We start from the raw sequence: 25,647 nt of genomic DNA on the forward strand, positions 1-25,647 counted from the left end.
GGGGGTGGAGCACACATGTGTGTACTTGAGGAAGTTTTCCATTTGTTATCCCAATCAAATAATTGGCAACGTGGTGTTGGGAATGAAAAAATGTTGAGATGATGCTGATGATCTGTTTGGTATCCCCTGCCCCCATCATTTTTGTAGTGTTCTGTATGGATGATATATTGATGACATAGAATTTAACATCAAGCAGGATCACAAAGCAAGTTAAGTTAGAAAGGTAAATTTTAAAATTTTGACATAGTTTTAGTCGAATATTTGATACACTCTGAAGATTGAATGCCTGGCATTATTTTCCAGCGGCATTCTCTGCCAAATCACTTGTGCAAATATTAAACTTCAAGAATTTTACCTCAGGATGCATTTATCTCAAGAATTTTACCTTAAGGGTATCTTGTAGCTCCTTCCACCTAACAATAGTTATTTGAGGCTTCACTAAGTAAACCGTTGTGCTCAGAGTAGAAATACTTGCAAAAAAAAAAAAAAAAAAAAGTTTTGTGGCATTCCAAATGGCATGTCTAATTCCATTTTAGTTACAGTTTTTCCCTTCTGGAGAAAGTTGTTCCAGTCGTGGCAGGATTGGACCGTACATAATTCTAACATCCTTCTAATTATGGACTTACTAGTGGACTAGAGTCAATGTTTGGCATTCACCTCAACTAGAAAGATCATTCAATGTATAGTTTTATTTTTTAGAGTAAATACTCTACATTGACGTAACTCTTCAGTAGTGCTATCAATATTTAAAATGGAAGAAGAGCTAATGATCAAAATTTTATAACTGAATTATGTTTTTTTGACAAGGCTTAGGTATTTATTTCTGTCCAATGCAGCATTCCAAAGCTTATAGAGAAGAGGATTAGAAAGATGAGATCAGGGTAGGCTCCAGCTTGGTGGACTTGTCATCATGTGGGGGTTGATTGACTTTGACAAGCTTTGTCTTATGACCTATTAAAATGCAGTGTCTGCAGCCTCTGCATTTATCCTGTGCAGTTAACCTTGGTGGATTTATCGTTAGCTTATTTGGGAAGAGCCTCCTGAACAACTACTGTTATTTGGTAGCTGCAGAATTTAGAGTTTATTTACACAGAGATGGTAGTAGGATGGTTGTAAAGATTACCACTTTTTACTAACCGATTTTGAGTTTTATGATGGGTCTGGGTGGGGATCTTATGTATAGTGTAGATGGGATGAGCTCAGAAAACCTAAACTCCCTAGTGTCTGTTATGATTAAGGGAGATATTCTGTGTTGGCACTGTACTGTTTGTTTGAGCCTGGTTATGCTGTCATTGGAAGAAATTGCTCATTAGTGTATTTTTCTTTTCTTTGGAGCATCATATGATGGTGGTCCAAATAAAGGCTCCCCGAGTATTAGGAACATCACAAAAGGTATTTATTGAGAAGCCACTGCATGCATGACATTGCATGAGGAACATGAGGTTATTCATCTCACAAAAATTTTACCCTCTTCATGGGAATGTAGTAGCAGATGTGGGACAGGGAAGAGGTGTGGACAGGAAACATGATGACATGTTTGTGCTTGTTAGGCCAATTTATTCCTGCTTTTCCCTAGGAAGCTGCTGAAAGGGATTGGGGGGTATTTGTATGTGACGAGCTTATACATTTGTTTTGGATTTTTGATGTTGAGTCAATTTATAACTAGGATCATTTTATTTGGCATTTTATTCAAGTTTTTTGATTTCGATTAGAGAGCAAATATGTCTGTACTGAATACAGTTGAGAATGAGAATTGGTGCTCTTCAAAAAGCATGTTGCTAGGGGAGAGAGGGGAAGGGAGGGGGCATGGGGATAGAAAAGATGATGGAATGAGGTGAGCATCATTACCCTAAGTACGTGTTATGAAGACACGAATGGTGTAACTACTTTGTGTACAACCAGAGACATGAAAAATTGTACTCTCCTTGTATAATATGAATTGAACAGCATTCTGCTGTCATGTATAACAAAATAAATAAATAAATTTAAAATAAAAAAGATTCGAGAGCCATTCACATGGTTAAAAGCACAACAATAATAATAAAGTAATAAAAACATGTATTACAAAAAAATTAAAAATAAAAAGCATTTAATCAACATGTTCCATGAAGGGACCATGTGGTTTCTTGAAAAGTTGGTAGTGGTAATTTTTGGAAAACTGGCTGTTTTTGAAACTGATAGTAATTTATGAATCCAAATTACTAAAATTTATGTCAGTGACAAGTTGTTTGATTACATATTGATGCTAACCTTGCTATCTGTGTTCCTCACTATATTGAGAACAGTAATTCTTTCATCTGTATTATTTATGTCTGTTACATATGCTATGAATGTGTTCAAATATTTTCGAGAAAGGAGGAAATAAGATACTGACCCTACCCACATCCTGATGGTCAGTGAAATTTATGGGGGTTGGGGATAACTCGGGATATGTTATTAATGATTATAAAGCCCTAAATTGTTATAGTAACTTACTGATTTCACTTTTTAAATAAACGACTAACTATCCCAAATCATGCTAGGTGCTGGTTAAACAGTAGTGAAGTCATTTTTGGATTGGTGACAGTACTACATAAGGTCTTTGGAGCTAGACAGCCTGGATTTGAATCCTGGCTCTTCCATTTATTGATTGTATGGCTTTGGGTAAGTTGTTTGTCCTTTGACCTTCTTCATCTGTAACCTGGAAATAATTTTAATTTTTACCTTAAAGGATTATAAAGATTAAAGGAATTGCTCCATGCAGAGTTTCTTGAGCAATGCTCAATGAATGGCTGATGTTATTATTATCTTTTGTATTACTATTAGTGAAGAAATGGATATAGTCCCCCTTTTCACAGAATTTCTTTTTGATGACAGTGGGCCACCATTCATTATCACTTTATTATGTGCCACCTACTTTATGTATAGCTTCTAAGTTAGTCCTTAGAGCCATCCAATGAGTACATATTATATCCCTGTATTGTTTATGGGGAAACTAAAACTCAGCAACACTCAATAATATGATTACATAGCTAATAAGAGGCTGAGCAGGAGTTCTAATCCCATTCTGTTGATTTCATTTCATCTCCATATCACCAGGCTATTTTATACAAATGTTAGGATAACTTCTCACAGGGAGGAGGTAAGTCTAGCTCTGGCCCTTACACAATATTGGAATTCTATCTGAGATAGGGAATTTGTGCAAATGCAGTTCATCTGATGCAGAGCCAGCAGGGTTCAAGAAGTTTCCAATGCCTCTTGGTTTAGACTGCTGGATTGCCCATCAATCCAGTATTATAAGGATTATGTGCATTATAATTATGAGAATAATGGTCTCTGATTGGGATTCTTAATGATTTATGCACAGCCTTTGGTTATGAGGTCTCACTTCAGGAAAGGAAATATTTCTGGGATGGCTCCAGTTGCTTGTGGACAGGGCTTTGTCTGGCACAGATCTCTCTCGACATAATCTTTCATGAGACCTGCAGGATTTTTTTTTTTTTTTTTCAACAGGTAAGATTGTCGGCATTTATCTTGATTATTATTGGAATTGGGCATTATTGAAAATTATACCCTAATTTTCATATACTTCTATTCAATATATGAAGAAAGGGAGTTTTATACTTGATTTTGTGTTTGTTTCATTCTTATTTAGAGTCTTAAAGAATTAATTAATGGTTCATCTCACTAATCTTATCTTGGGTAGTTGGTTTTAAAAAATTGAGCATCTGCACAAAAACGTAAAGACCAATAGAGTAGGGGAAGGGGATCGAGAGGGAGGGGAAAAGGGAGGACATGGAGCAGAACTGCAGAAGAAATTACCAAGTTATGCTATGTCTGTATATGAATTGTGTGTGTATGTATGTGTGTGTGTATAATTATAATGCACTAATTTAAATGACAGTAATAGAAGGGAGATCACTAGAGTAGAGCAAGCAGATCTGGGGAGGGGAAAGGAAGGTACTGGGGAATGAGATTGATCAAATTATGTTGTGTGTGTGTGTGTGTGTGTGTGAATATGATATAATGAATCCTACTGTTATGTATAATTATAGTGCACCAATAAAAAAAATTTTGGAAAATAATGAGCATTTGGAAAAAACAAAAGTTTTCAACAACCATGGCTTTTAGGTATGCAGGTTATAAAACTCTTGGGGAGTAGTGATTACCTGAGCTCTATCTGTATATACTTCCAATCTCTTCACGCTTATTTTCTAATGCTTTCTTCAGCCTGTGTGAAACTATTAAGATGCTTTTGGCCGCAAGTAACAGAAACCTTTGGCTCAGCCTTTTCAACTATAGGTGTATTTTATTTTACATCACAGAAGCTCTGAAATAGGACCAAACTACATGTGGCATGCTCAGAGGATGGCTTCTGTGACTCTTGCCAGTGTTCTCTATTGTACGTCATTTTGTCCCCACGTTTTCTTCCTCCATAAATTCAAGACAGCAGCAGCTTTTCCAAGAGTTTTGTATACAGTGCTCAGAGGCAGCAAAGGGGCTCTTTTTAGAGGGAGAAGTTTCTTCCCAGAAATCCACCAACAGACTTTCTGCATATTTGCAAGGAAAGGGAGATTGCACAGTTGCCTGGACCAACAGAACTTACCTTTGTGGCCCATCCTAGAGCCAGCCTCTGCTGTTCACATGTAGAAGAGGCAGTAAAGCTGAACAAAAATTTGGGTTCTGTTTAAAAGGATAAAAGGCAGTGGAAATAAGTACATGCTCTGAATGAAACCTGATCCCGCTAGACTTGAACTAGCAAATGGTTGAAGTTCAAGATCTTTTGATTCTGGGGGCTTAGTTTGAACCAGATGTTAGTTTATGTCTTTAAAGAGATAGTCTTTAAAAAAAATATTTATTTTTTAGTTGTTGATAGACCTTTATTTTATTTCTTTATATGCAGTGATAAGAATTGAACCCAGTGCCTCACACATGCCAGGCAAGTGCTCTACTGCTGAGCCCCAGCCCCAGCTCCCAGAAATAGTCTTTCTTATAGGACCTTTCTCTCTCTTAAAAAATAAACAAGTATTATTTAGTATGTTATAACTAGAGTAGGCAGACTTGTATTATTTAAAAAATAGCACTTGTGTATTTTCACCATATAGATAATATAAATAGGCAAATAGTTTCTTTAGAATGTGTTAATACTTAATTGAATAGAGAGGATAGCATTTTCTAGACCTTCTAATACTTAAGAAAAATATAATGGAAAGGACTTACAGTCTACCCCCCCACCCCCTTTTTAGGTACTGGGGATTGAACCAGGGCTTCACGCATGCTTAGCATGCACTCGGTACCACTGAATTATCTCACAGCCCTTTCAGTCTATTCTACCTGTTTTGGTGTTACTTCCAGATATTTTTAAAATTCTTTTCCTCTGTTCTCCATTTTCTACTTTTCCTCCCCCTCCTTTAAATGTTGGATATATTCCTGTATTTGGGTTGCTGTATTTTTTTCCCCTCACATTTGATGCTTTAATAGAAGATAGTGGGGTAATAAAAGAATCTTCTCTTTGGCTATTAGACCCTTTGAGGTGATTAAGCAACTGATTGTGGGTATCATTAACAATGATGCTCCTACACATCTTCTAACCAGCATAACAATAGCAGATGGAAAACTGGTTTTGTCAGTTTTTGAATTTAAAATGTCTGCATGTTACCAATATTATTTAAATCAATGGTTATTTGCTGTTTGCACCATTTTTGCTTCTTTAAGTTGGAACAAAGGTCTTCCTTTATTCTCTGTATTTACTAGTTTTAAAATGTAGAAATGTATACTTTTCCATTTTATAAGTCTTGGGTCCTTAAATAGTAAGTTGAGTTCTCTTGGAAGATAACAAAGGCCTCATAGCTTGTGATCAGCAGAAGCTAGAGCAACTCAAGTGGCAGCCCACCATTCCTACTCTGCAAGCCCTTCCAGTTCACATGAACTGGAAGGGCTTGCAGAGTAGCCCAGGTTCTCTCAAGGTCTTAAGGACACATGTGGACTGAAGAACCTCTTACTTTTGAAGTTCTTTGTGAGTGTGTAGAGTTGTCTGTTTATTTAACTTTGTTTGCTCTAGTATTCTGATTAAGGATGTGTGGTTTAAGCAGTGTTATGTTTTATGGAAGGTAGTTTAGGCTAATGATTGACACAGCACCTTGGAATTTATCTCCTTTAAAGGTAAGAAAGTAAAGGATGATTTGATATAATACAGGTCCTTACCAAGAAAGTAAAGGATGATTTTATATAATATAGGTTCTTTTACCCAGAGCAGTACCAATCCTCTACTGATGATGGTTTTCTGCTTGGATGCATGTTAAATGATGCATACTTTTTCTCATGGAGCTGTCAGAATAACAACATTTTTTATCAACCCAGATGGAGCATGTCAACATGGTAATTGTGACAAAGCCACATACTTGTCTAATGGGCTGACTGTTCACAGCATTATTCTTTTTGGTTGGTGATAAGTAGGAAGGTCTTTACTTGGTATGTTATATAACTATATTGATGATGGATTTTGGGTAATTGTAATTAAAGATTAGTGCAGTGAGTTGCTCATTTTGTCTTTGCTTATCTAACTTTGTTATCTTAGGATATTTCAGTGTCTGAGTCTGATAAAATTATATTGAGAATATTAGACTAGATAATTTAATAATATTCATTCAATAATCATTAGAACTTTTTTTTTAAATCAGTTACCATTGTGTTTTCTTTTCCTAAATATGGACCACTTCACAAATTTGCCGATGATCCTTGCACATAGGCCATGCTAATGTTCTCCATATCATTCCAGTTTTAGTATATGTGCTGCTGAAGGGAGCACAGTATTATCATGTTTTATTAATTGTGGCAAATTGGTCAATAAATCATTTTATCAACAAAAAGGCCATCTTCGGTTTTGAGCTCTATTGAGCTCTTGAAACTACTATAGGAATATGCTTATTTACTTATACTTTTATCTACCCTTATTATTGAGTATTCTCAAACCAATTAGCCATTTCTGTTGTTTACTGTCTTGTTACTTCCATTTGGATGGGTAACACTGTTCAACTCTGAGGTTCTTGAAACTTAAAATTGCGAGTACAGTGGTACTGATGAGGACAACTCTAGGAGGCACAACGGGTATAGTTTATCTGTGTTCTTTCTCTCTGTATTGGCACTCTGTCTTCAATTTCTGTTCATAGTTTGGTTATGATCACATGGCTAACTTTCAAATATTTTTCAATATAACTTTCAAATGTGATATTGGTTTGTAAATTTCTTATGGGGGGAAGAGCTCCTTATAGTAAATCACAGAATACATTTATGTTCTTCTGTAGTCATTTTAACAAACTGGCATGGATCTTTGCTGAGGACTAGAGCAGGGGCTCTGATTAATTAGATCATTCATGTGTAATGGGATTGGGATTGCATTATGAGGTATTAGTGAGGCAATGTGTACAGCTGTGCAGTTATTCATTTAGTGGTCTTGGACAAATCACTTATATTTTGGTTATTATTTACAAAATTAAGTTAATATCTACTTTGTAAGATGTTTTGAGTAGCAGCATGGTTCCTGACACATTAAGATATGAGTGGTACCTCCTGTGATTGAAATATAAACACCTATTAATACTTTGAACCTTATAGTGGAAACTTTGGTTTTATATTTTATTGCCTTTAAAATTTTTGGCTGAAATTCAGCTGTTTTTGATTAGTCCCCAGATACTTTCTTACAACCAGAGTAATTAAAGAGCTGTCAGTTTATCTTGGTTAGCTTAGACAAGGGTTGGGACATTTTTTTTTTTTTTTCCAATTTTACCAGGGTTTTTATTCAATTCTCAGAATTTAATTAGAGAGTATATGCTAGAAGTCAACTTTGGTTATTTCATGACTAATGTAAATAATATTTTTCTCTTAAATGTGCATGGAAAATGACATGTTAAAAAGGGAAAAAGGTTTTCTGTGCAGTATGGAGCCAGTTTAAGTGTCTTTGGTTAGAAGACATGCTTTTGCATTTTCAGTGCCTAAGAATGAGAAGTAACATTGGGCATGTGGGTATGATACTTAACTGTTCCCTCTTTTATAACAGTACCCTCAAGGACATTATGTTTCCGATCTTCCTGCCTCAGTATATATATATATATATATATATATATATATATATTTGGCCTTCGTGCCATTTCATCATCTGTGGGTTATGATAAGTGTTCTTGTTATGATCCTCTTAAGATCAAGTGACATTGTTTTTCTAGGTAAAGTCAGTATCATCCATGTTTGCAACCATGTACCCATATGACCATAACTTCTGAGTAGCATCTCTAGTGCATATCCAGCCTCCTTCAAAACCTGTTGTGTCTAGTGTCTAGATATCTCCACAAACTTCTCAATTGCAGTGGATTCAAAATTGAGCCAGGTGTAGTGGTATATACTACTAGCAACTTGGAGGCTGAGTCAAGAGATCGATCATAAGTTTGAGGCCAGCCTTAGCAAATTAGCAAGACCCTGTCTCAAAATAAAAAAGGCTGGGGTAGAGCACCTCTGGGTTCAATCTCTAGTTAGCACCCCCACCTTAAAAAAAAAAAAGTTAAAAGTCTTGACAAGATTCACTTTTCAGGTGTGCAGTATTTCCGTGGATGGTTCTACTATTCCCCCATTGGCCCATGACCTGGGACAACCTTCCTTTGATCCTTGACTTTGTATATTTATTTAGACCCCCAAATCATTTCCAGTCTACTACATTTTTACCATGAGATTTACTTCTTTTGCTTTACCCCACTTCTTCCATAGTACAAAACCATGTCTGAATTATTGTAGTACTCTCCTAGATGTTTTTCTGTTTCAGTCTTTACTTTATAACCATGTTGCACAATTTGAAATAAGAATCCTTCTGACCCCGAGGGAAGGCATCTTTCTGTAAGAGACCTGAGGGGCCAGGCACAGTGGTGCACACCTGTCATCCCAGGGACTCGGGAGGCTGAGGTAGGAGGATCGCCAAGTTGGAGGCCAGCCTCAGCAACTTAGCAAGGGGAGACTCTCTCTCCACTCAGATATCAATAGTCCAGAGTAAGGTCAGGTTAGGGTGTTATATATGCAGATTTTTAGAAGTCATTTACATAACAATAAGCCTATAAAAAGTGGGATGTATTTTAGCTGAGGTTAAAAAGAAAATCTACAGACTGCACTGTTAAACTGAAGTGTCTAAAATTCACTAATCAGTAATTTGGAAAAAGAAATTCTATAAAAAGGAGAGTAAAGAAAAGAACATAATACATAAAGTGACAAATTTGAAGACACATCAAATATATGTATCCAAAGAGTGTCATATATTGGTGCTTTCAAAAGACAAATTAATTTGAAGTAAATATGGTTAATGTAAAAAAAATGAAATAAGAATCTGATTACAATTACTCTTCTGATTATAAAGAGCTTGCTGTGATGTCTTATTGCCTTTAAAATAACTTCTAGAACCTCCAAACCTCAAAGTTTGTTCATGCTGTAGCATGTACCGTGTTTCATTTTTTTTTTTTTTAAACTGGATAACATTCTATTTTATAGACATGCCACATTTTATCTATTCATCAGTTGATAGGCACTGGTGAATAAGGCTGTTCTGAACTTTCATATACAAACAGATGTTTTCTTTTAGGTATATAACTAGCAATAGAATTTGCTGGGTGATATGGTAAATCTGTATTTAAATTTTTGAAAGCTGTTTCCTCAAGTAGTTGTACCATTTTACATTCTTATTAGTAATGCTGTGAATTCCAGATTTTCCATATACTCATCATTACTTTGTACTGTCTTTTTGATTATAATAGTCCTAGTGGATTTGAGGAGTGTTTCATAATAGTTTTGCTTTATAACTGATAACTAACCATGTTGAACATCATTTCATGTGCTTAGTGGTCTTTTGTATATTTTTTTTAGAGAAATGTCTTTTTTAAAACCTTTGCCCATTTTAAAAATTGGTTTTATGTCTTTTTATTCTTGAGTTACAAAAATTTCTTCTTATATATATTCTGGATAGCAAAATATTATTATCTGTTAGATATATGATTTTCAGAAGATGTGAGTAGTATTTCAGGAAACAAAATTGGCAGTGATACATGCCACATTGTTGATGAACTGTGAAAACATGCCAAGCAAAGATGGCATGTCTTGTATGATTTATGATATTTGCAGCATCCATAATAGGCAAGTCCATGAAACATGAAAATAGATTGTTGGTTGTTAGGGGACAGGGGAAGAGAGGGGTGGAGAGTGACTACTAAAGGGTCCAGGACTTGTTTCTGGAATGATGAAAATGTTCTGTAATTGATAGCAGTACTAATTGTGTACTTTAAAAGCATGAATTTTATGGTATATGCATTGCATTATATCTCAAATTTGCTTTAAAACAAGTGTGCTTTAGTTTTGTTGTTTTTTTGTTTTGCCTTTTAAATTTGTACCACTTAGGAAGATGGTAATGACATTATCTATTGGCCAGGGTGCCCCAACTTTGAATACTTGAATCATTAGCAAGAGAGGGGAGAAGTGTAGTCCACTCTCCCATGGGCCCTGCCTATTCTTCTTTTTGCTGGTGCTGCTGCTGCATTTGAAAAGTCCCCATTTGTTTTTGTAAAATTTAGACATGCAGTTATTTTTAGATTTAATTTAAAATTTTCTTTTCATTAGATGTGATAGGATCAATCATTAGATTTTTGACCCCCATATTATCTTTATTTCATTTGGATTAGGGCCTTTCGATATTTTTCTTACAATCAAATACACAAAGAAAAATGTGTTTGAGGTTGGATTGAATAAAGTTGGAGTTTTGATTATGGTTTCAGTACCTTTCCCAGATTAGCTTTTGTACTGAAATAGTGATGGGTGAATTACAAGATTTAATATCAAAGCACAAAACAGTACATTTTTGTTTCAACTTTAATTTTCTTACTATCAAGCCTCCAGCATTTAAAATTTGTTCTTGTAATACCTAGCATTTTTTGTAGATTTTGGTTTTAATATGTGAAAAGGCAGTGAAATGTGTCTCAATACTTTTTAGCATTGTTGACAACATTTTCATGTTACAGTATAAAGGCTACCAAATACACAGAAGTAGTTTTTTCTTAAAAAATTGGATTTATTGTGCTCATTGTTTATAAGTAAGTGAAACAAAATAAAAGTAATCCCTTTCCTTTTGTTTTCCCATTATAGGGCTTGAACCAGGGACACTTTACACTAGCTACACATCCCCAGTCATATTTTCTTTTTCTTTTTTTTAATTTTAATTTTTATCTTGAGACAGTCTCAGGTTGCACAGACTGGCCTCAAACTTGTGATCCTCCTGTTTTCAGAGTAGCTGAGTATGAGCCACCGTGCCTGGTGATCAGTCTTTCTTAAGTCTTGTTTTTTTTTTTTTAAGTTCTAGCCATATAGAACTTATATTGTGATGCTAGTTTTGGTTCTATGATTCTTTAAGAGAATTCTAAAAGTAAGAAAGCAGTCTCCATTTTCTCTTGTGCTTATGAACCTTCATTCTTGTGCTTTTTCCATTTCATTTCTGTCATTTCTCTTCCCACCCTGCTTTAACCTTCCCTTCCCCTTGCCACCAGGCTAAAATTGGGAGACTTTATAAAATATTTTTTGACTTTTGTTTTGTTACAGTATAAGCCGTGACCATGACTACTGAAGTTGGCTCTGCATCTGAAGTGAAGAAGGACTCTGACCAGTTGGGAGCAGATGTGACCAAGGAGAAAGCTAAACAAGTAGCAGAAAATCGGCAGCATCAGTCATCTGAACCAGAGGAGGAAAAAGGTTCCCAGCCACCACCACCTGCTGAAAGCCAAAGCAGTCCACGCCGCCAGAAGAGAGAGAAGGATACATCTGAGAGCAGGGGTATTTCCCGATTTATACCCCCATGGCTCAAGAAACAGAAGTCTTATAATTTGGTAGTGGCCAAAGATGGAGGAGATAAAAAAGAGCCAACTGAAGCTGTTGTGGAAGAACAGATTTTAGATAAAGAGGTTTCCATTCCAGAAGAAGAGAGACAGGCCAAAGGGGATGCTGAAGAAACTGCTCAGAGTAAACACCAGGAGGTTAAGGTGGAAGTCAAGGAAGGAAAACCTTCAGTGAGCAAAGCTGAGACCCAGGTATCTTTGAGAGCAAGTGATTGGGAATGAGAACCTAAGCACTTAAGGAAAAGGGTCTGTTTGGGATCATTTCCAGTTTTCTTACATTGTGATATTGGTTTGGCTTAATGTGTTTGGGGATACAGGTATCGGATTGGTCTCCCTTAGACTTCTGCCATTCCTTTTTGAAACAAATTCCAAAATAATAAAACAAAGCAAAAAAAAAAAAAAACAAAAATAAAAACAAATCAAAAATACCACCCCCCCCCCCAAAAAAAAAAAAACCCAACCAAACAATAACAACAAAACACTGTACAGATTGTTAAAAGGTTCCTACAGGTTCCTGTTAAGGTTAAGCAGATACTCTGAGATTCCTGCTACCTTTTGTTTTAAATAATATTCCCTTTGTTTGTTTGTTTGTTTATTTATTCGTTTATTTATGTATTCAGTGGGTAATAAGTAGTAAATAGTACGTTTTGGTTGCCTAATGAAGTCTAGTTTTGCTGCGGTTTGAGATTTTAATTAGAAATTCTGTTATTTCCATGATATTTAAATTGTGTTTCCTAGGATATAGTTTCTTTTAGTCATTTAATGCTAAAGTGACCAACTTGACAAAATGAGAAAATTGGCAGTAGAAGGAGGATGAGGGGAAATATTCTTCATGGCATAATTTTCAAAGTTTTTAGAATCTTAGGCTTATGATAGTTTGAATACTGAGCACAGCTCTTCAAGATTTTCCTTTAAGCCAGGCTAGGTGACATGTGCCTTTAATTGCAGGTACTTGAGAGTTGAGGCAGGAGGATTGCTTGATCACACGAGTTTGAGGCCATTCTGGGCAACAATAGCAAGACCCCCCTCTGGGGGTGGGGGTGAACAAAAAGATTTTCTTTTTAATATGTTGTCTTCTGCAAGTTGGTTAACTTTAGCATGCACTTAATTGTTTTCTCCTTGACAGCCTGCTGAAGAAGTCAGGGAGGAGAGAGACGAGGTGAAGGAAATACAGGAAGATGAAGTGGCAGCACCAAGGGAGACCAAGGAAGTGCAAACTAATGAACTGAAAGCAGAGAAGACTTCTCAGAAAGCCACCAAGAAGACCAAAACTGTCCAGTGTAAAGTGACCCTCCTAGATGGCACTGAATACAGCTGTGACCTGGAGGTGAGACAGAGAGATAATCAGCGAGCTATCTTGTTGTATGGAATGAAATACATTCTGCCCTTTTTGTGGCATGGTACAATGAGTATATTTTTGTGTTTTGTTAAACTGTATACCAGTATGGTGCAATTTTACATTTAAAAAAACAACACAGAAGAGGGACATTATTTCCATGACAAACAGTATATCTTTTTTTTCTGTCTTTCTCTTTTTGGGGGATGGTATAAGGGACTAGGAATTGAACCCAGGCGTGCTGAGTCATGTCTCCAGACCCTTTTATTAATTTTCAGACAGGGTCTTGCTGAGTTGCTAAGAGCCTGGCTAAGTTAATGAGGCTGGCCCTGAACTTGCAATCCTTGTACCTCAGCCTCCCAAGCTACTGGGATTATAGGCATGCACTACCATGCCTGGCTCAAACAGTATTTCTTGATCTTGAGGATAAGCTGGGATGATGTTTTGCCATTGTGCACTCACTGGTCATGTGTACTGGTTTATGTCTGTTCTGAATGGGCATTATGTGTTTTGAATAGTACCCCTGGCTGTAAAATGTTTTACTTAAGGAGAAATGATAGTTGTAGGTTGGTCTTTCAGAATAATGGAATTTTGGCAGTGAACTTTTATCTTGAGAAAGAGATTTATTTAAAATCTACTTTATATTTAGTTGCATTTAGTTAAAAACACCTGATTTACAGGTAATTCATTAGTACTGATGCTCACATAGGCCAGTGTAATCATTTCAAGTACCCAGCACCTTATAATTTTATGCCTGTTAGAGAAATTGTTACTTTTTACAACTAAATTTATGTATATATTGTATACTATAATTTAATGTTTAAGAATCTGTGTGAAGTGCTTTGGATTATCTCATCTAATATTTGTAAGAATCAATGTAAGGTATTTATTATTGTAAGAATCAATGTAAGGTTATTCCAGTGTTACAGTGGGGGATGTAAGGCTTCAAGAAAGGTGAGGGGAGGGGATTAAATAACTTGGCCAAAGTTTTGCAGCTAGTTGTTGGTGGAGCAGGTATCCAAACCTGGCATCTTGGCTGTAGAGCTCATGAACCTGACCACAGAATTGCATAGCTTTGTCTGCCACATGTGGGACTGATTTTACTCATTTAAAATATGAGCTAGTCTTTAGTTTTATATTCAGTATTAAAAACATTTCCCCCAATTTCTTGAATTCTTATTTGAGACAGGAGTTATATTTAAACAGTGAAAATATTCACTTGGTAAAGACATCTTATGTCTATTAATTGAACAAGAGTTTATCATATATTTGAAGGTGTATTATATTGTAAGGTGTGAAAGTGTGGAAATGAGTAGTTCTCAGTCCTTGCTTTGTATTAGCTATCTAGAGCTTTATTTTACTTCTCTTAGGTATGTATAATGGTTCTAATATTTCAAGTTGAAGAAAATGTAGCAAAGGAGGATTAAAAATGCCTGTAATCCCAGTTGCTCTGTAGACTAAGGCAGGAGGATTGCAAGTTCCAAGTCAGCTTTAAAACTTATCGAGGCCCTAAGTAACTGAGCAAGACCCTGTCTCTAAATAAAATATTAAGAGAGGGCTGGGGATGTAGATCAGGGGTTAAGCGCCCCTGGGTTCAATCCCCAGTACAAAGAAAAAGAAAAAGAAACATCCTTGTTCTTAGTTGGTTTGTGCTGCTGTAACAAAGTATCCTAGAATGTATAATTTATAAAAATAGACATTTATTGCTCACAATTCTGGAGGGCTGAAGTGAAAGCCAAGGGGTCTGTAGGTTTGTGTATGGTGCTTTCTACTTCTAAGATATCATCTTCATGCTGCCTCTTCACATGGTGGAAGGTGGGGTGATTGCTGTGTCCTTCCATGGAGGAAGGGAAAAAGCAGCTCACTTCAACCTCTCTTATGAGAGCACTAATACTGTTCTTGAGGATTTTATCACTTCCTAAGGACCCTGCTTACCTCTTAATCCATTACAACAGGGATTATACTTCAGTATGAATTTTGGAAGGACACATTTCTGACCATGGCAATTCTTAAAGCTTTCTTTTCTTTTTCTGCCCTTCCTAACCCTCCCCTCTTGTCCTTTCCCAAGACTTTCTCCTTTCCCAGAGAGGGAAAGAGAAGAAAGACATGCTGAATATGGCTTAGGGTAAGAAACAATAAAGAAAATATTAGAGCCAGGTGTGGTGGCACAAGTCTGTAATCCCAGCCTCAGGAGGATTGAGAGTTTAAAGTCAGCCTCAGCAACAGTGAGGCACTAAGCAACTCAGTGAGAACCTGTTTCTGGGCTGGGGATGTGGCTCAAGCGGTAGCGCGCTCGCCTGGCATGCGTGGGGCGCTGGGTTCTATCCTCAGCACCACATACAAATAAAATACAGATGTTGTGTCCACCGAAAATAAATATTAAAAAATTCTCTCTCTCTCTGAGAACCTTTCTAAATAAAATAGGGCTATGGCTGTGGCTCAGTGGTTGAGTACCACTGAGTTCAATCCCCAGTACCAACCAATAAACAAAACAACAACACCAACAACAAAACATAATTTATCAGTATCCTAGAAAATATTAGAATTGTTTTCTGAATTGATTCAGTTACATAGTATTTGATCAGATGTCTGTGTCTTTTCTCTCAATATTAGAATTTGGGAGTGTAGATGTTTGAGAACCAACTTGTTCCTTCTTATATGACCTTGAGTCATTTACTCAACATCCCTGGGCCTCACTTTTTTTCATCTGTAGACTATGGGACAACTCAGATTATCTAGAATATCCCTTTCATTTTTGAAGTTCTTTAAATCTATAAACTATAGGATTGACCAGTGTACTTAATGAAGTTTAATATTAATCACTATGCCTACTCCCTTCTTTCCCTAACTTTAACATGCATTTATTAAATGTCTGATTCGTTTTGGGATGGTTGAAAATAAAGCAAGTTCTTGTCTGTGTAACTAGTTCTTTTCTGTGATTCTGCTACTTCTAAGGAATCAACTTGTGTTATCCAGAGCAGATTTGAGATAGTATCCACAGTTAAAAGGAATAGCTTAGTCCTTTAATTCACCAAAAATTAAATTGACTGGGGGAAGCATAGGAGTTTACCTTTATGAATATATTAATTTACAGACAGCATCTTCTCATTTAACAGATTATTTTTTATTTGCCATTATTAAATGCACTTTTGAGGACAATACATGATAAGTAAGCTTTGTAGTGGCTGTGTTGAGTAAACCTCTTTCAAGTACAAAGCAAAATGGAATTTGAGTAGATTTTAGTGATGCCATCCCACAGCAAATTTTATGACCAGCAGATCACTTGAATTCTAAGCAGTGACTGTATATCTGAATATATGACATAATTTATCAGTATCCTAGTAGCTGTTATAACAATGCAGAATTTTAAGTTGTATTCCCTTTTGTAATTAATTTCCTACTTACCTTACTTTCTTCTCATTTTGGTTTTTTGGTTGCTGGTTGCCTAGTATCATTAGTTTGGGTCTGCTACTCATCAGAGTGACTTTTCCTTCCTCTTCAGGAGTGGGGTCCAGAGGACAGCTATCATGTGGCTGAGTGCTTTCATATTTCCCTGTTTTTAGATTGGGTGATATGCTGATGCTGCTTATCTGCATTACCATAGCTGTATACCGGAATTCTGTGTCTGAGCATAATTTAAAGAAGTATGTTGTGGGAAATTTTAGCTATTAATTGTGAATAGTCAAGTAAGGTGATATAATCTGGGAAATAAATACTTTTATTTGGTTTGGGAGAATATATTTGTTTTCATCTATTTGTCAGTAAAGATTAATTTTCTCTCATGGCTTTTCAGATGAGGGTAGTTATTGCTTCTTTTCTTTCTGTATGTGTCTAATTTTCAGTCAGACCTAGCATGCCCACTGAAGGAGGACCTAATTATCTTTATTTAGGGCACCTACAACAGTAGAGGGAAACTATTAGAAGCATGAACTTTATAGTTTATAAGGGCCTTATGGAATACAGTGAGCTTTTGGAAGACCTCAAGTACCAGTATGAGAAGATTAAAACTGATCCATAAAGCGAAAAAAGGAGCTGGGGAGTAATGTAACAGAAGCTTTAAAGTCATTGTTTTACAAGACATAGTAAGTCAAAGTGCCATTTAGATTTGGAACATACTAAAGTGCTATCTAGCTGCAGTAATTTAAGTTGTTCTTTTTTAAATTCTCTACATTGGTTGGGGTACATACATATCAATGGTCTTTATAGATTACAGTTTTATGTGAAATAAAAGAAACCCCATTTAAACCATTTAATGTAAATGTTTCTATACTAACTGAATGCTTAGTATAATTTTTGGAGGTAGTTTTGTTTGTTGTTCTAACATTACCTTTGCTTTCCAGATTATTCTTTCTTTTCTTTTCTTTTTTTAATTTATTTTTCAGTTTTCAGTGGACACAACATCTTTATTTCATTTTATGTGGTGCTGAGGATCGAACCCAGCGCCCCGTGCATGCCAGGCGAGCGAATACCGCTTGAGCCACATCCCCAGCCCCCAGATTATTATTTCTTTATAGACATAATTAATAAGTATATGTTTTTGTGTTGTGTGTGTGTATGTATATATATGTATATATATGTGTGTGTGTGTGTGTGTATATATATATATATATATATGTGTGTGTGTGTGTGTGTGTGTATATATAATCTCTGTACATTCATTCACATCTCTTTTCTCTCCCATCCCTACTTCTTCTGTTTTGTGAAATGGGGGTCTCACTGTGTTGCTCAGACAGGCCTTCAGCTCCTGAGCCTCCTGAGTAGCTGGAACTATTGGCGTGTACCACCCACCTTGCTTTCTTCTACCTTTTTCTTTTTTGGGTACCTGGGGTTGATTAAACCTAGGAGTGGTTTTCCACTGAGCTACATTTCCAGCCCTTTATACTATTTATTAATTACTTTTTTTTAGGTGGTGGTACTGGGGATTGAATCCAGGGCCTTAGGTGTGCTAGGCAAGCTCTCTATACTGAACTAAATTCACAGCCCTTTATTTTTTATTTTGAGACTGTGTATCACTAAATTGCTGAGGCTGGCCTTGAACTTGGAATCCTCCCACCAGTCTCCTGAGTAGTTGAATTACCAGTGTTTGCCTGGCTTTCCCCCTACATTTTATGGCTTCCTGTTCAGTATTCTTTCTCCTATGTACCATCTGAGCCTATTCTTTCTGTTCTTGAACCTCAGGAATTAAAGAATTTCAGAAGGAGCCCAGGAACAGCACTGTTTTTAAAAACCCATTGAAAGCCTTACTTTTGAGGAAAAAGAGTATAGGTTAATATTAAGTGGATAAAAGAATTCCACACAGATTTGCCAAATTCCCAGAAGATAGAAATAATAAATGACCATAAGTATTAGATAATTGCATTTTTAGAGAATGATTGTAGTTAGTTAAGTTAAAAAAAAAATTCTATGGAAACGGCTTGACTTTAATGTTATCTTTGGCTTGTGTAACAGTAGGTCTGTTGCCAAATCATGCAATTTTGACCCAAAGCCTAATCTTGTCTTTTTGTGTATTTGTTCTAAGTCTTTGCTGTTTACATTTTGTACTAGTTTTTATCTATTGACAAATTGAATCGCAGATATTTTTGGAGAAAATTTCTTTCTGAGGATTATGAGTTTTTTTTCATATTTATTTTTTTAGTTGTAGTTGGACACAATACCTTTATTTTTATGTGGTGCTGAGGATCAAACAGCACCTCGCACATACTAGACAAAACCCAGCCCTTGAGGATTATGTTTTTTAATGAAGTAACTTTATATTTCTGTTCTTGAATTTTTTTTTTTTTTTGTGGTGGTGTTGGGGATTGAACCCAGGGCCTTGTGCATGCGAGGCAAGCACTCTACCAACTGAGCTATATTCCTAGCCCCTTAATATGTCAACTTTTATCTCTTTAGTTATTTGAATGATAAGTGACAAGCTCCTTTGGTTTCAGAGTTTGATTGTGAAGAATTTTAGGGTGTCTTTTGGGTTCTGCATGCTGGCTCTAGGGGATTCGTTATGGGACTCTTGGGATACTGCTGCTTGAACTTGTTTGTACACTCAGTGTGTTAAAACAGCAGGGATCTTTCCTTTAAGAAAGAGATATAGTAAGATTTAGTTAAATCCATGGATACTAAAAAAAAGAACATTGGCAGATCTATGTTTACTTTTCTTTTGACTCCGTGAATGTCTTGAGGAAGTTACTTCCTGTCTTTTCAACTATTCTCAGATTGCACATAAGAATGAAAATATTTGCTTCCTCTATTTCTAGGATCAAGCTTGGTTTTACTATGACTGATAAGTCTGTATATATTTCTTAGAGTTGGAAAATAATCATGAACGTTCCTAAACCTTTGAAATCATGAGTGAATGTGCATTCGGAGTTAGAGTTGCTCAGATTTTCCTCTGGCATCTAAAAGTTGTTCCCACGTGTTGATTTTGTCTGAGAATTGAGGGCATTGTTTTTGCCCACACAAGGAATGTCAGAACCATTTTTTCCCCCTAAGTTATGAATAAGGCTGTCAGAGTGTAGGCTGTCTTCTTCAGTGTTCTGGTGATAAAAGTGTTTATCAGAAAGTGGTATGTGCCAAAGTCGTCTTGCCTTCCTTGCGTCTGGTTCTGGTCTCAGAAATCCAATTTGATAGCATTGCTTTCTAGTGTGTTTTATTTATTTATTTGTTCATCTATGTCTACTTTCACTTTCCAAGGTTTGTCTTTCATATTATAATACTGACCCTTATTAGGTTTACTAAATAATTTTAAATTATCTACATGTTTGTAGAAGATATAGAAATTGTGACACACTATAAAATCCCAGAGAACAGTGTAGATTTATATGTGACTTGGGAACGGGGAATAATTCAATTGGGATACATTATATGCAACTTAAAATTCCAAGGACACAGGTCCAGATGGACTGTCTTTGCCCAACTGTCTGTCCATCTACCCTTTAGCTTTAAAAAAAGGATTTAAAGAGGTAATCCTGTCCAAGTGACTTATTTTTTACTTATATGGCACAGAAGTCTTTTCCAACTGAGTGATAGAAATTTTAGTCTAGCCTGAAGAAGATAACAGAACTTGGACTTTCAACAAGTTCACATTTTAGATGGGCCCTCTGGGCTGTTAGGTATGACCTCAGGCCATTATTTGAGCTCTGATACCACTATTTTGTGTGTCTTCCTTTAGTAGTCAAATTGATCTTCTACTAAAATACATCATGAGTTGTCTGTCTTCCTCTAAAAAGTTTATGATCATATAATCTCTGTATTCTGCTTTCCCCAACCACGTAATTCTTCTCTGGCTTTCAATGTTTAACTCAAATCTAACCCTCAGAATGTTTTTTTCTTCCTCTGAACTTGTTTGTGCCATTGGTTTGGTAATTAATCATGTGCTCTCCTGTGAAAAGAATCTCTTGTATTGTTCATCTGCTAAAATCTTGTATTGTTTGATTTTTCTCATGTTTATATTGTTTCTTCACCTGGACTGCTGTTAGTTTCTTGACAAAAAGAACTTTTTTTTTTCTTCCCATAGAGCACTAACGTAGGTTTTTGCCCAAAGCACTTCTCATAAAAAGTAATTTTGATTTATTTTCTTCTACTTTCCTATACATTTATGTTTCTTGTCTCTCTTTTCTAAGATACATGACAGGATTGGCTTATTTATGTTTCTAATTTTTCTCTCCAGTTAAAAAAGAAATCACTTGTATGTATGTATATATAATCCACCCCCTCCCTCATGGTTGCTACTTCTGCCTGCCATTGCTCTGAGAATTAATTCCAAATTCTTAGAATCAGCAGGTTAACTTCTTGTAGAAATATTTCAGGATGTTAAGTAAATGAGAAAAGAAAAACCTATTACATTTATACGGAAGGTTATTAAACTTATGTGTGACAGCAGAACAGAAATGAATGTGACGTGGTCTTGCCCCTGTAGGAGTTCACAGCCTGGGGTGGAGGGGATGCAAAATTTCCAAAAGCTAAGAATTCTTTCACTTAAACTGGTATTGCCATTGGGTCACATTGCTTGCTGGTTGGATATAGGCTGCGAAGAGGAGACCTTATTCCTTGGCCCTGTTTCAGTAATAATGTATCCTTTTCTCTTGAGCAAATTGAAGAATGATATGGTTTTCTTTCCTTTTTAGGGTGGGGTGCTTGCTAGGCAAGTGCTCTACCACTGAAGTACATCCCTAGCTCATGATATGGTTTCATTTCTAAGTAGTCATGAAATTCTACCACATGCTTTCTCTTTTCTGTCTTTCCTATTTTTGATAGTCAAAATACAGGGATTATCTTCTTAGTCCCTGCGTCAGTGGTATTTTGAAAGCACTAAACTTGACACTTGAAAGTAACTTCTGAGTAACCATCTTGACATAGACAGTATCCTTTTCTTACTGGCCCTTTTTCACACATTCTGCCAGGCATGCAGAATTTGCCACTTAACGAGTTTTTCCTCTATCCAGAGATCAATAGGAGTCCTGGAACCAGGTCTTTGAATTATTTTTCTATTTTGTAATAAAAAAACTACTTTAGAGTTGAATGTTAGATATGAAAGGGAGGAGTCAATTTCAAAATAAATTGAGTAACTTTTAAATCTGCTTAGATACATTTTTCTCACCTAAAATATGTAGACATTAAAAATTTTCAAATCCTTGTCAGGGTTTATCAAATGAAGAAGTATAGTCTAATTAACTCTTAGTTGAAAACATAAAAATCTTGTTAAACTTACTAAATTCAGAATCAGTCTGTTGACAGTTACTATTTTATTTACAGTCTCTTTTCCTCCATATTGTTGACCTCATTTATTCCCGAACAAATTAAAGATGTTAACTGGTTAACTGACAGCATTTTAATTTTGCAACTGTTCAGGAAGTTTTGCCCCATTATTCTCTTCCCTGATCCTACCTCTACCATTCCCCCATCTAAACTTTCTGACATGGTGGGAGACAGGGATTTGAGAACCCTCTTCTACATGAATAGTGTTTGGTTTACCTTGCAAAAATTGGAGCTGGGTGGCCATTCTGTTCTTTTCATCCAGTAATTTGAACAATGGTGGCGGGGCGCTTGCCTAGTATGTTCAAGGTTCAAACCCCGGATTCAATTTCTAGCACTGCAAAAGCAAAAGCAAACATAAACAGAATTTATCATTAATATTTACAGTATAATATACTAACATTTGAAGCCTGTAGAAATTGAATGCAATGTAACACAATAATCTATGAAAAGCACTGGATTACTCAGAGATTTTTCATGCACGGAGCCTAAATGATGAATACATGGATTAATGATGCTTCCAATTGCTATTTTAATATTTGTTCAGTTATACTCTGGAACAATTACATTAAAAACTCTAAACTGTGTTAGAAAAATTATGATTTTTTTACTCTCATATTCTGAATGGTTAAATCTCAGGACAAAAATCTCCGTTCTACTTATCAACCATACTGTATCTCATCATTATGTGATTCATTTGTAAACATGCCATTTTAACCTATTTTGAAGGTGAGCCTGATTCCTTGCATCAGTCTAGTTAGTCCCACAGAGGAAACTTAATTTGAGTGTTATCATGACCGATTTGTTATATTCATTTATATTTTCCTCCATATGTCAGCAATTTACGTCAAGCAGAAATGCTGTAATAAGCTATCTTTTGTAGCACAGAAAGCCTGTATGAATCAAATGTCACAATTCATTTTAGGCAAATAGTTTGCAGAGAATGTGCCAGTCTCCAGAAGTTTGCTACTTACTGTTTTTGAAATAAAATTGTTTTTTAAAGTGTTTCCACCAGATAAGTTTTCTATTTTTTTCCTTTTTTAAAAATATATTTTCATGGGAGTGATGCTCAGCAATTTTTAAAAAAGACACTTAAAATTGAGTTCCTTTGGCTAGAAGTTTGATGCCAGCCTCTTTATTGTCTAACAATTATATTTCTCCATCTTTTCAAGAAATTATACTTCTTCACATACTTACACCCTACCTTGCTGTTCAGGGTGAAAAAATAATTGGATGAAAAGACCATAAATCTTCATTTCTAAACAGTTATTTTAGTGGTTGAGGTACTAATCTCTCTTAGTCCATGGTATAATTTATTTTTTAAGATCATGGAATGTTAAGGAATTTATATTTCGCAGTATTTTACAAATTTGGTCTCAGTAGTATTTGTTTAAATATATTCTGTGAGTTCTGAAATAATTTTTATTCTTATATACTCATGCTGAGAAGGCAAAAAAAAATTTTTCCCTTGTGTATGAATTTCACTCTTTAGATAAGCTTTATATAGATTAAGATACCCACATACATAATATGTATATATGAGTTAAATTGATATATTATTTTTATAAGTGGTAATACTTTACAAAGGCAGATGGACCAAAATTATAGATTGGAGTTGGTATGCAAATCTCATCATGAGGAAGGAACTCTTGGACTTTGAAGAATGATGTATTCAGGAAAACCCAGCAATACCTAGACTATTATATTTGAAAATGACAATAGTAGAAACTTGGGGTTATAAGGAAGAGATTTAATATATTCTTGTCTGTTAAGGATAATATAATAGTACTGTAAACTTTTGTTTAGGGCAGGTCATGCTTTTCTGGGTCACTATTAACATTTTTGATCCAGGATTGCTTTACTTGGCTTGGCTTTTACCAGAAATCTTTCCATCTTGCAAAGCCAATTCATCACTGGGGCTCAAAATGAATTAAAAATTTCACTTCTTCCAAATCCTACAGAAAAGTGAATTTGCATCTATGGGAAAAGTTGGAAAGAAAGCATAAATGTGAATGCACTCACTCTTTTTTCTTTCTTTCTTTCTAATTTTTCCTTTTTTAAATTAGTGAATTAGGGCTGGGGCTGTGGCTCAGTGGTAGAATGCTTGCCTAGCCTGTGTGAGGCACTGGGTTCGATCCTCAGCACCACATAAAAATGAACAAATAAAATAAAGGCATTCTGTCCATCTACAATTACCCAAAATAAAATAAATTAGTGAATTATAGTTATATATAATAGTGGAATTCATTTTGACATATTCATAAATGCATTTAACATCATTTGCTCCATTCAGTTCCCAGTACTCCTCTTTCCATTTCCTCATCCCTCCTCTGACACTTTTGTATACTCTATTGGTCTTGTATTTTTTAAATTGGTGTATTATATATAAAATTGGAATGCATTCTGATATACTCATATATATAGCATAATTTGATCAACTTCTAAATACACAAACTCTTATCTTCTACCCTTTTGCAGTCTGCTTCCTGAAATTTTGCTGGTGCTGATTCCATTCTTAGGCATGTGTATTTAGTGTGCATGTGTCCATATACAGATTCACATGCACTTTCCATCATTTTAGAATAGTTTCTATATGGAGCAGAGCTAATAGTGTTTGTTCAATCTATTTTAATTGTAAGTCTACTTTCTACTTTGTTTAGCAAAGTTTGCACAATGAGCATGTGTTATCATTAAAGTGAGCTGTCCTTCTGAATTTAGCACCTTTCAGAGTTACCATGAAGGTTTCTGGCCATCTTATATACTTTAAATTTGTTATAGTAGCTTCATTAGTGTCTGTTTTTGACATTGTTCATTGTTTCCTTGGTATATACTTTCCATAGGTTTTCATTTCCTTGTTTTGTTATTTCTTGCAGTTACCTAGATAATCTAATTTATTTAGGCTATGTATTTAATTGAGTAGAATGGAGGTCAGTCTTAGGGAATGAAGGGGGATGAACATGCTATTTTGCTTAAAATGTTACTTTGTTTTTTCTAAGTATATTTGTCCCTGGGTGTCTGAGGGGATTGGTTCCCAGACCGCCATATATACCCAAATCTGAGCAGCCTCAAGCTGCTTATATTTGTATATAATCTATGTATGCCCTCCTGAATATTTTAAATCATCTCTAGATTACTTATACTTTGTAATACAATGTAAATGCTGTGTAAGTAGTCATTATACAGCATTGTTTAAGGAATAATGACAAGAAAAAAAGGGTCATGTTCATACAAATGTCACCCTCCTCTTCCCTCAAAGTGTTTTCTGTGTGCTTGGTTAACTCCATGGATATGGAGCGTCAATGCTAAAAGGTGTCATTCATTTGTTATGCTCTTGGTTTGTCCCATTATTTATTGTGTACTGTTTGTGTTTTGTTCGTTAACCACTTCTGGACTAAGCATTGGTGAGACTGCTGAGGAATAATCTCTTCTGAGCCCTGTTTGGAGCCTGTGCAGCACAGAAGAAGGGATGCGCTTCTTTGTCTATGGTGGATTTTAGATTCAGTGTGTTTTTTTATTTTTTGGTGCCTTTCCTACTCAGCATTTTTTATTCCTAGTTCCATGAGGATATTCAATTATTCCTTTGTGGTATTATAATAAAAAGAAAACATTTTATGCTTCCTGCCTACTTTTTTTTTCTCTTTGGAACTAAAATTCGTAGTTCCTCAAACCTGCAAGGTAAGCTGC

The 25,647-nt window shown here is 35.6% G+C and overlaps 1 protein-coding gene and 1 non-coding gene across 15 annotated transcripts in view; one reads left to right on the top strand and one right to left on the bottom strand.

Moving 5' to 3' along the window:
• Epb41l2 (erythrocyte membrane protein band 4.1 like 2) overlaps positions 1-25,647 on the top strand; it is a 191,777-nt gene that overhangs the window by 72,401 nt on the left and 93,729 nt on the right. For all 14 annotated transcript variants that reach the window (XM_071613018.1, XM_071613017.1, XM_071613028.1 and 11 more), the window contains 2 exons: positions 11,593-12,077; positions 13,012-13,212. In XM_071613018.1, coding sequence (XP_071469119.1) covers positions 11,607-12,077; positions 13,012-13,212 — 672 coding nt within the window. In that variant the 5' untranslated portion in view covers positions 11,593-11,606. The remainder of the gene's footprint in view (positions 1-11,592; positions 12,078-13,011; positions 13,213-25,647) is intronic.
• On the bottom strand, positions 6,681-6,787 carry LOC114083647 (U6 spliceosomal RNA). Its single transcript, XR_003581178.1, has one exon. It is a non-coding gene; the product is annotated as a U6 spliceosomal RNA (small nuclear RNA).

Source organism: Marmota flaviventris, chromosome 6 (assembly GCF_047511675.1).
Source record: "Marmota flaviventris isolate mMarFla1 chromosome 6, mMarFla1.hap1, whole genome shotgun sequence".
NCBI classification, from domain to species: Eukaryota; Metazoa; Chordata; class Mammalia; order Rodentia; family Sciuridae; genus Marmota; species Marmota flaviventris.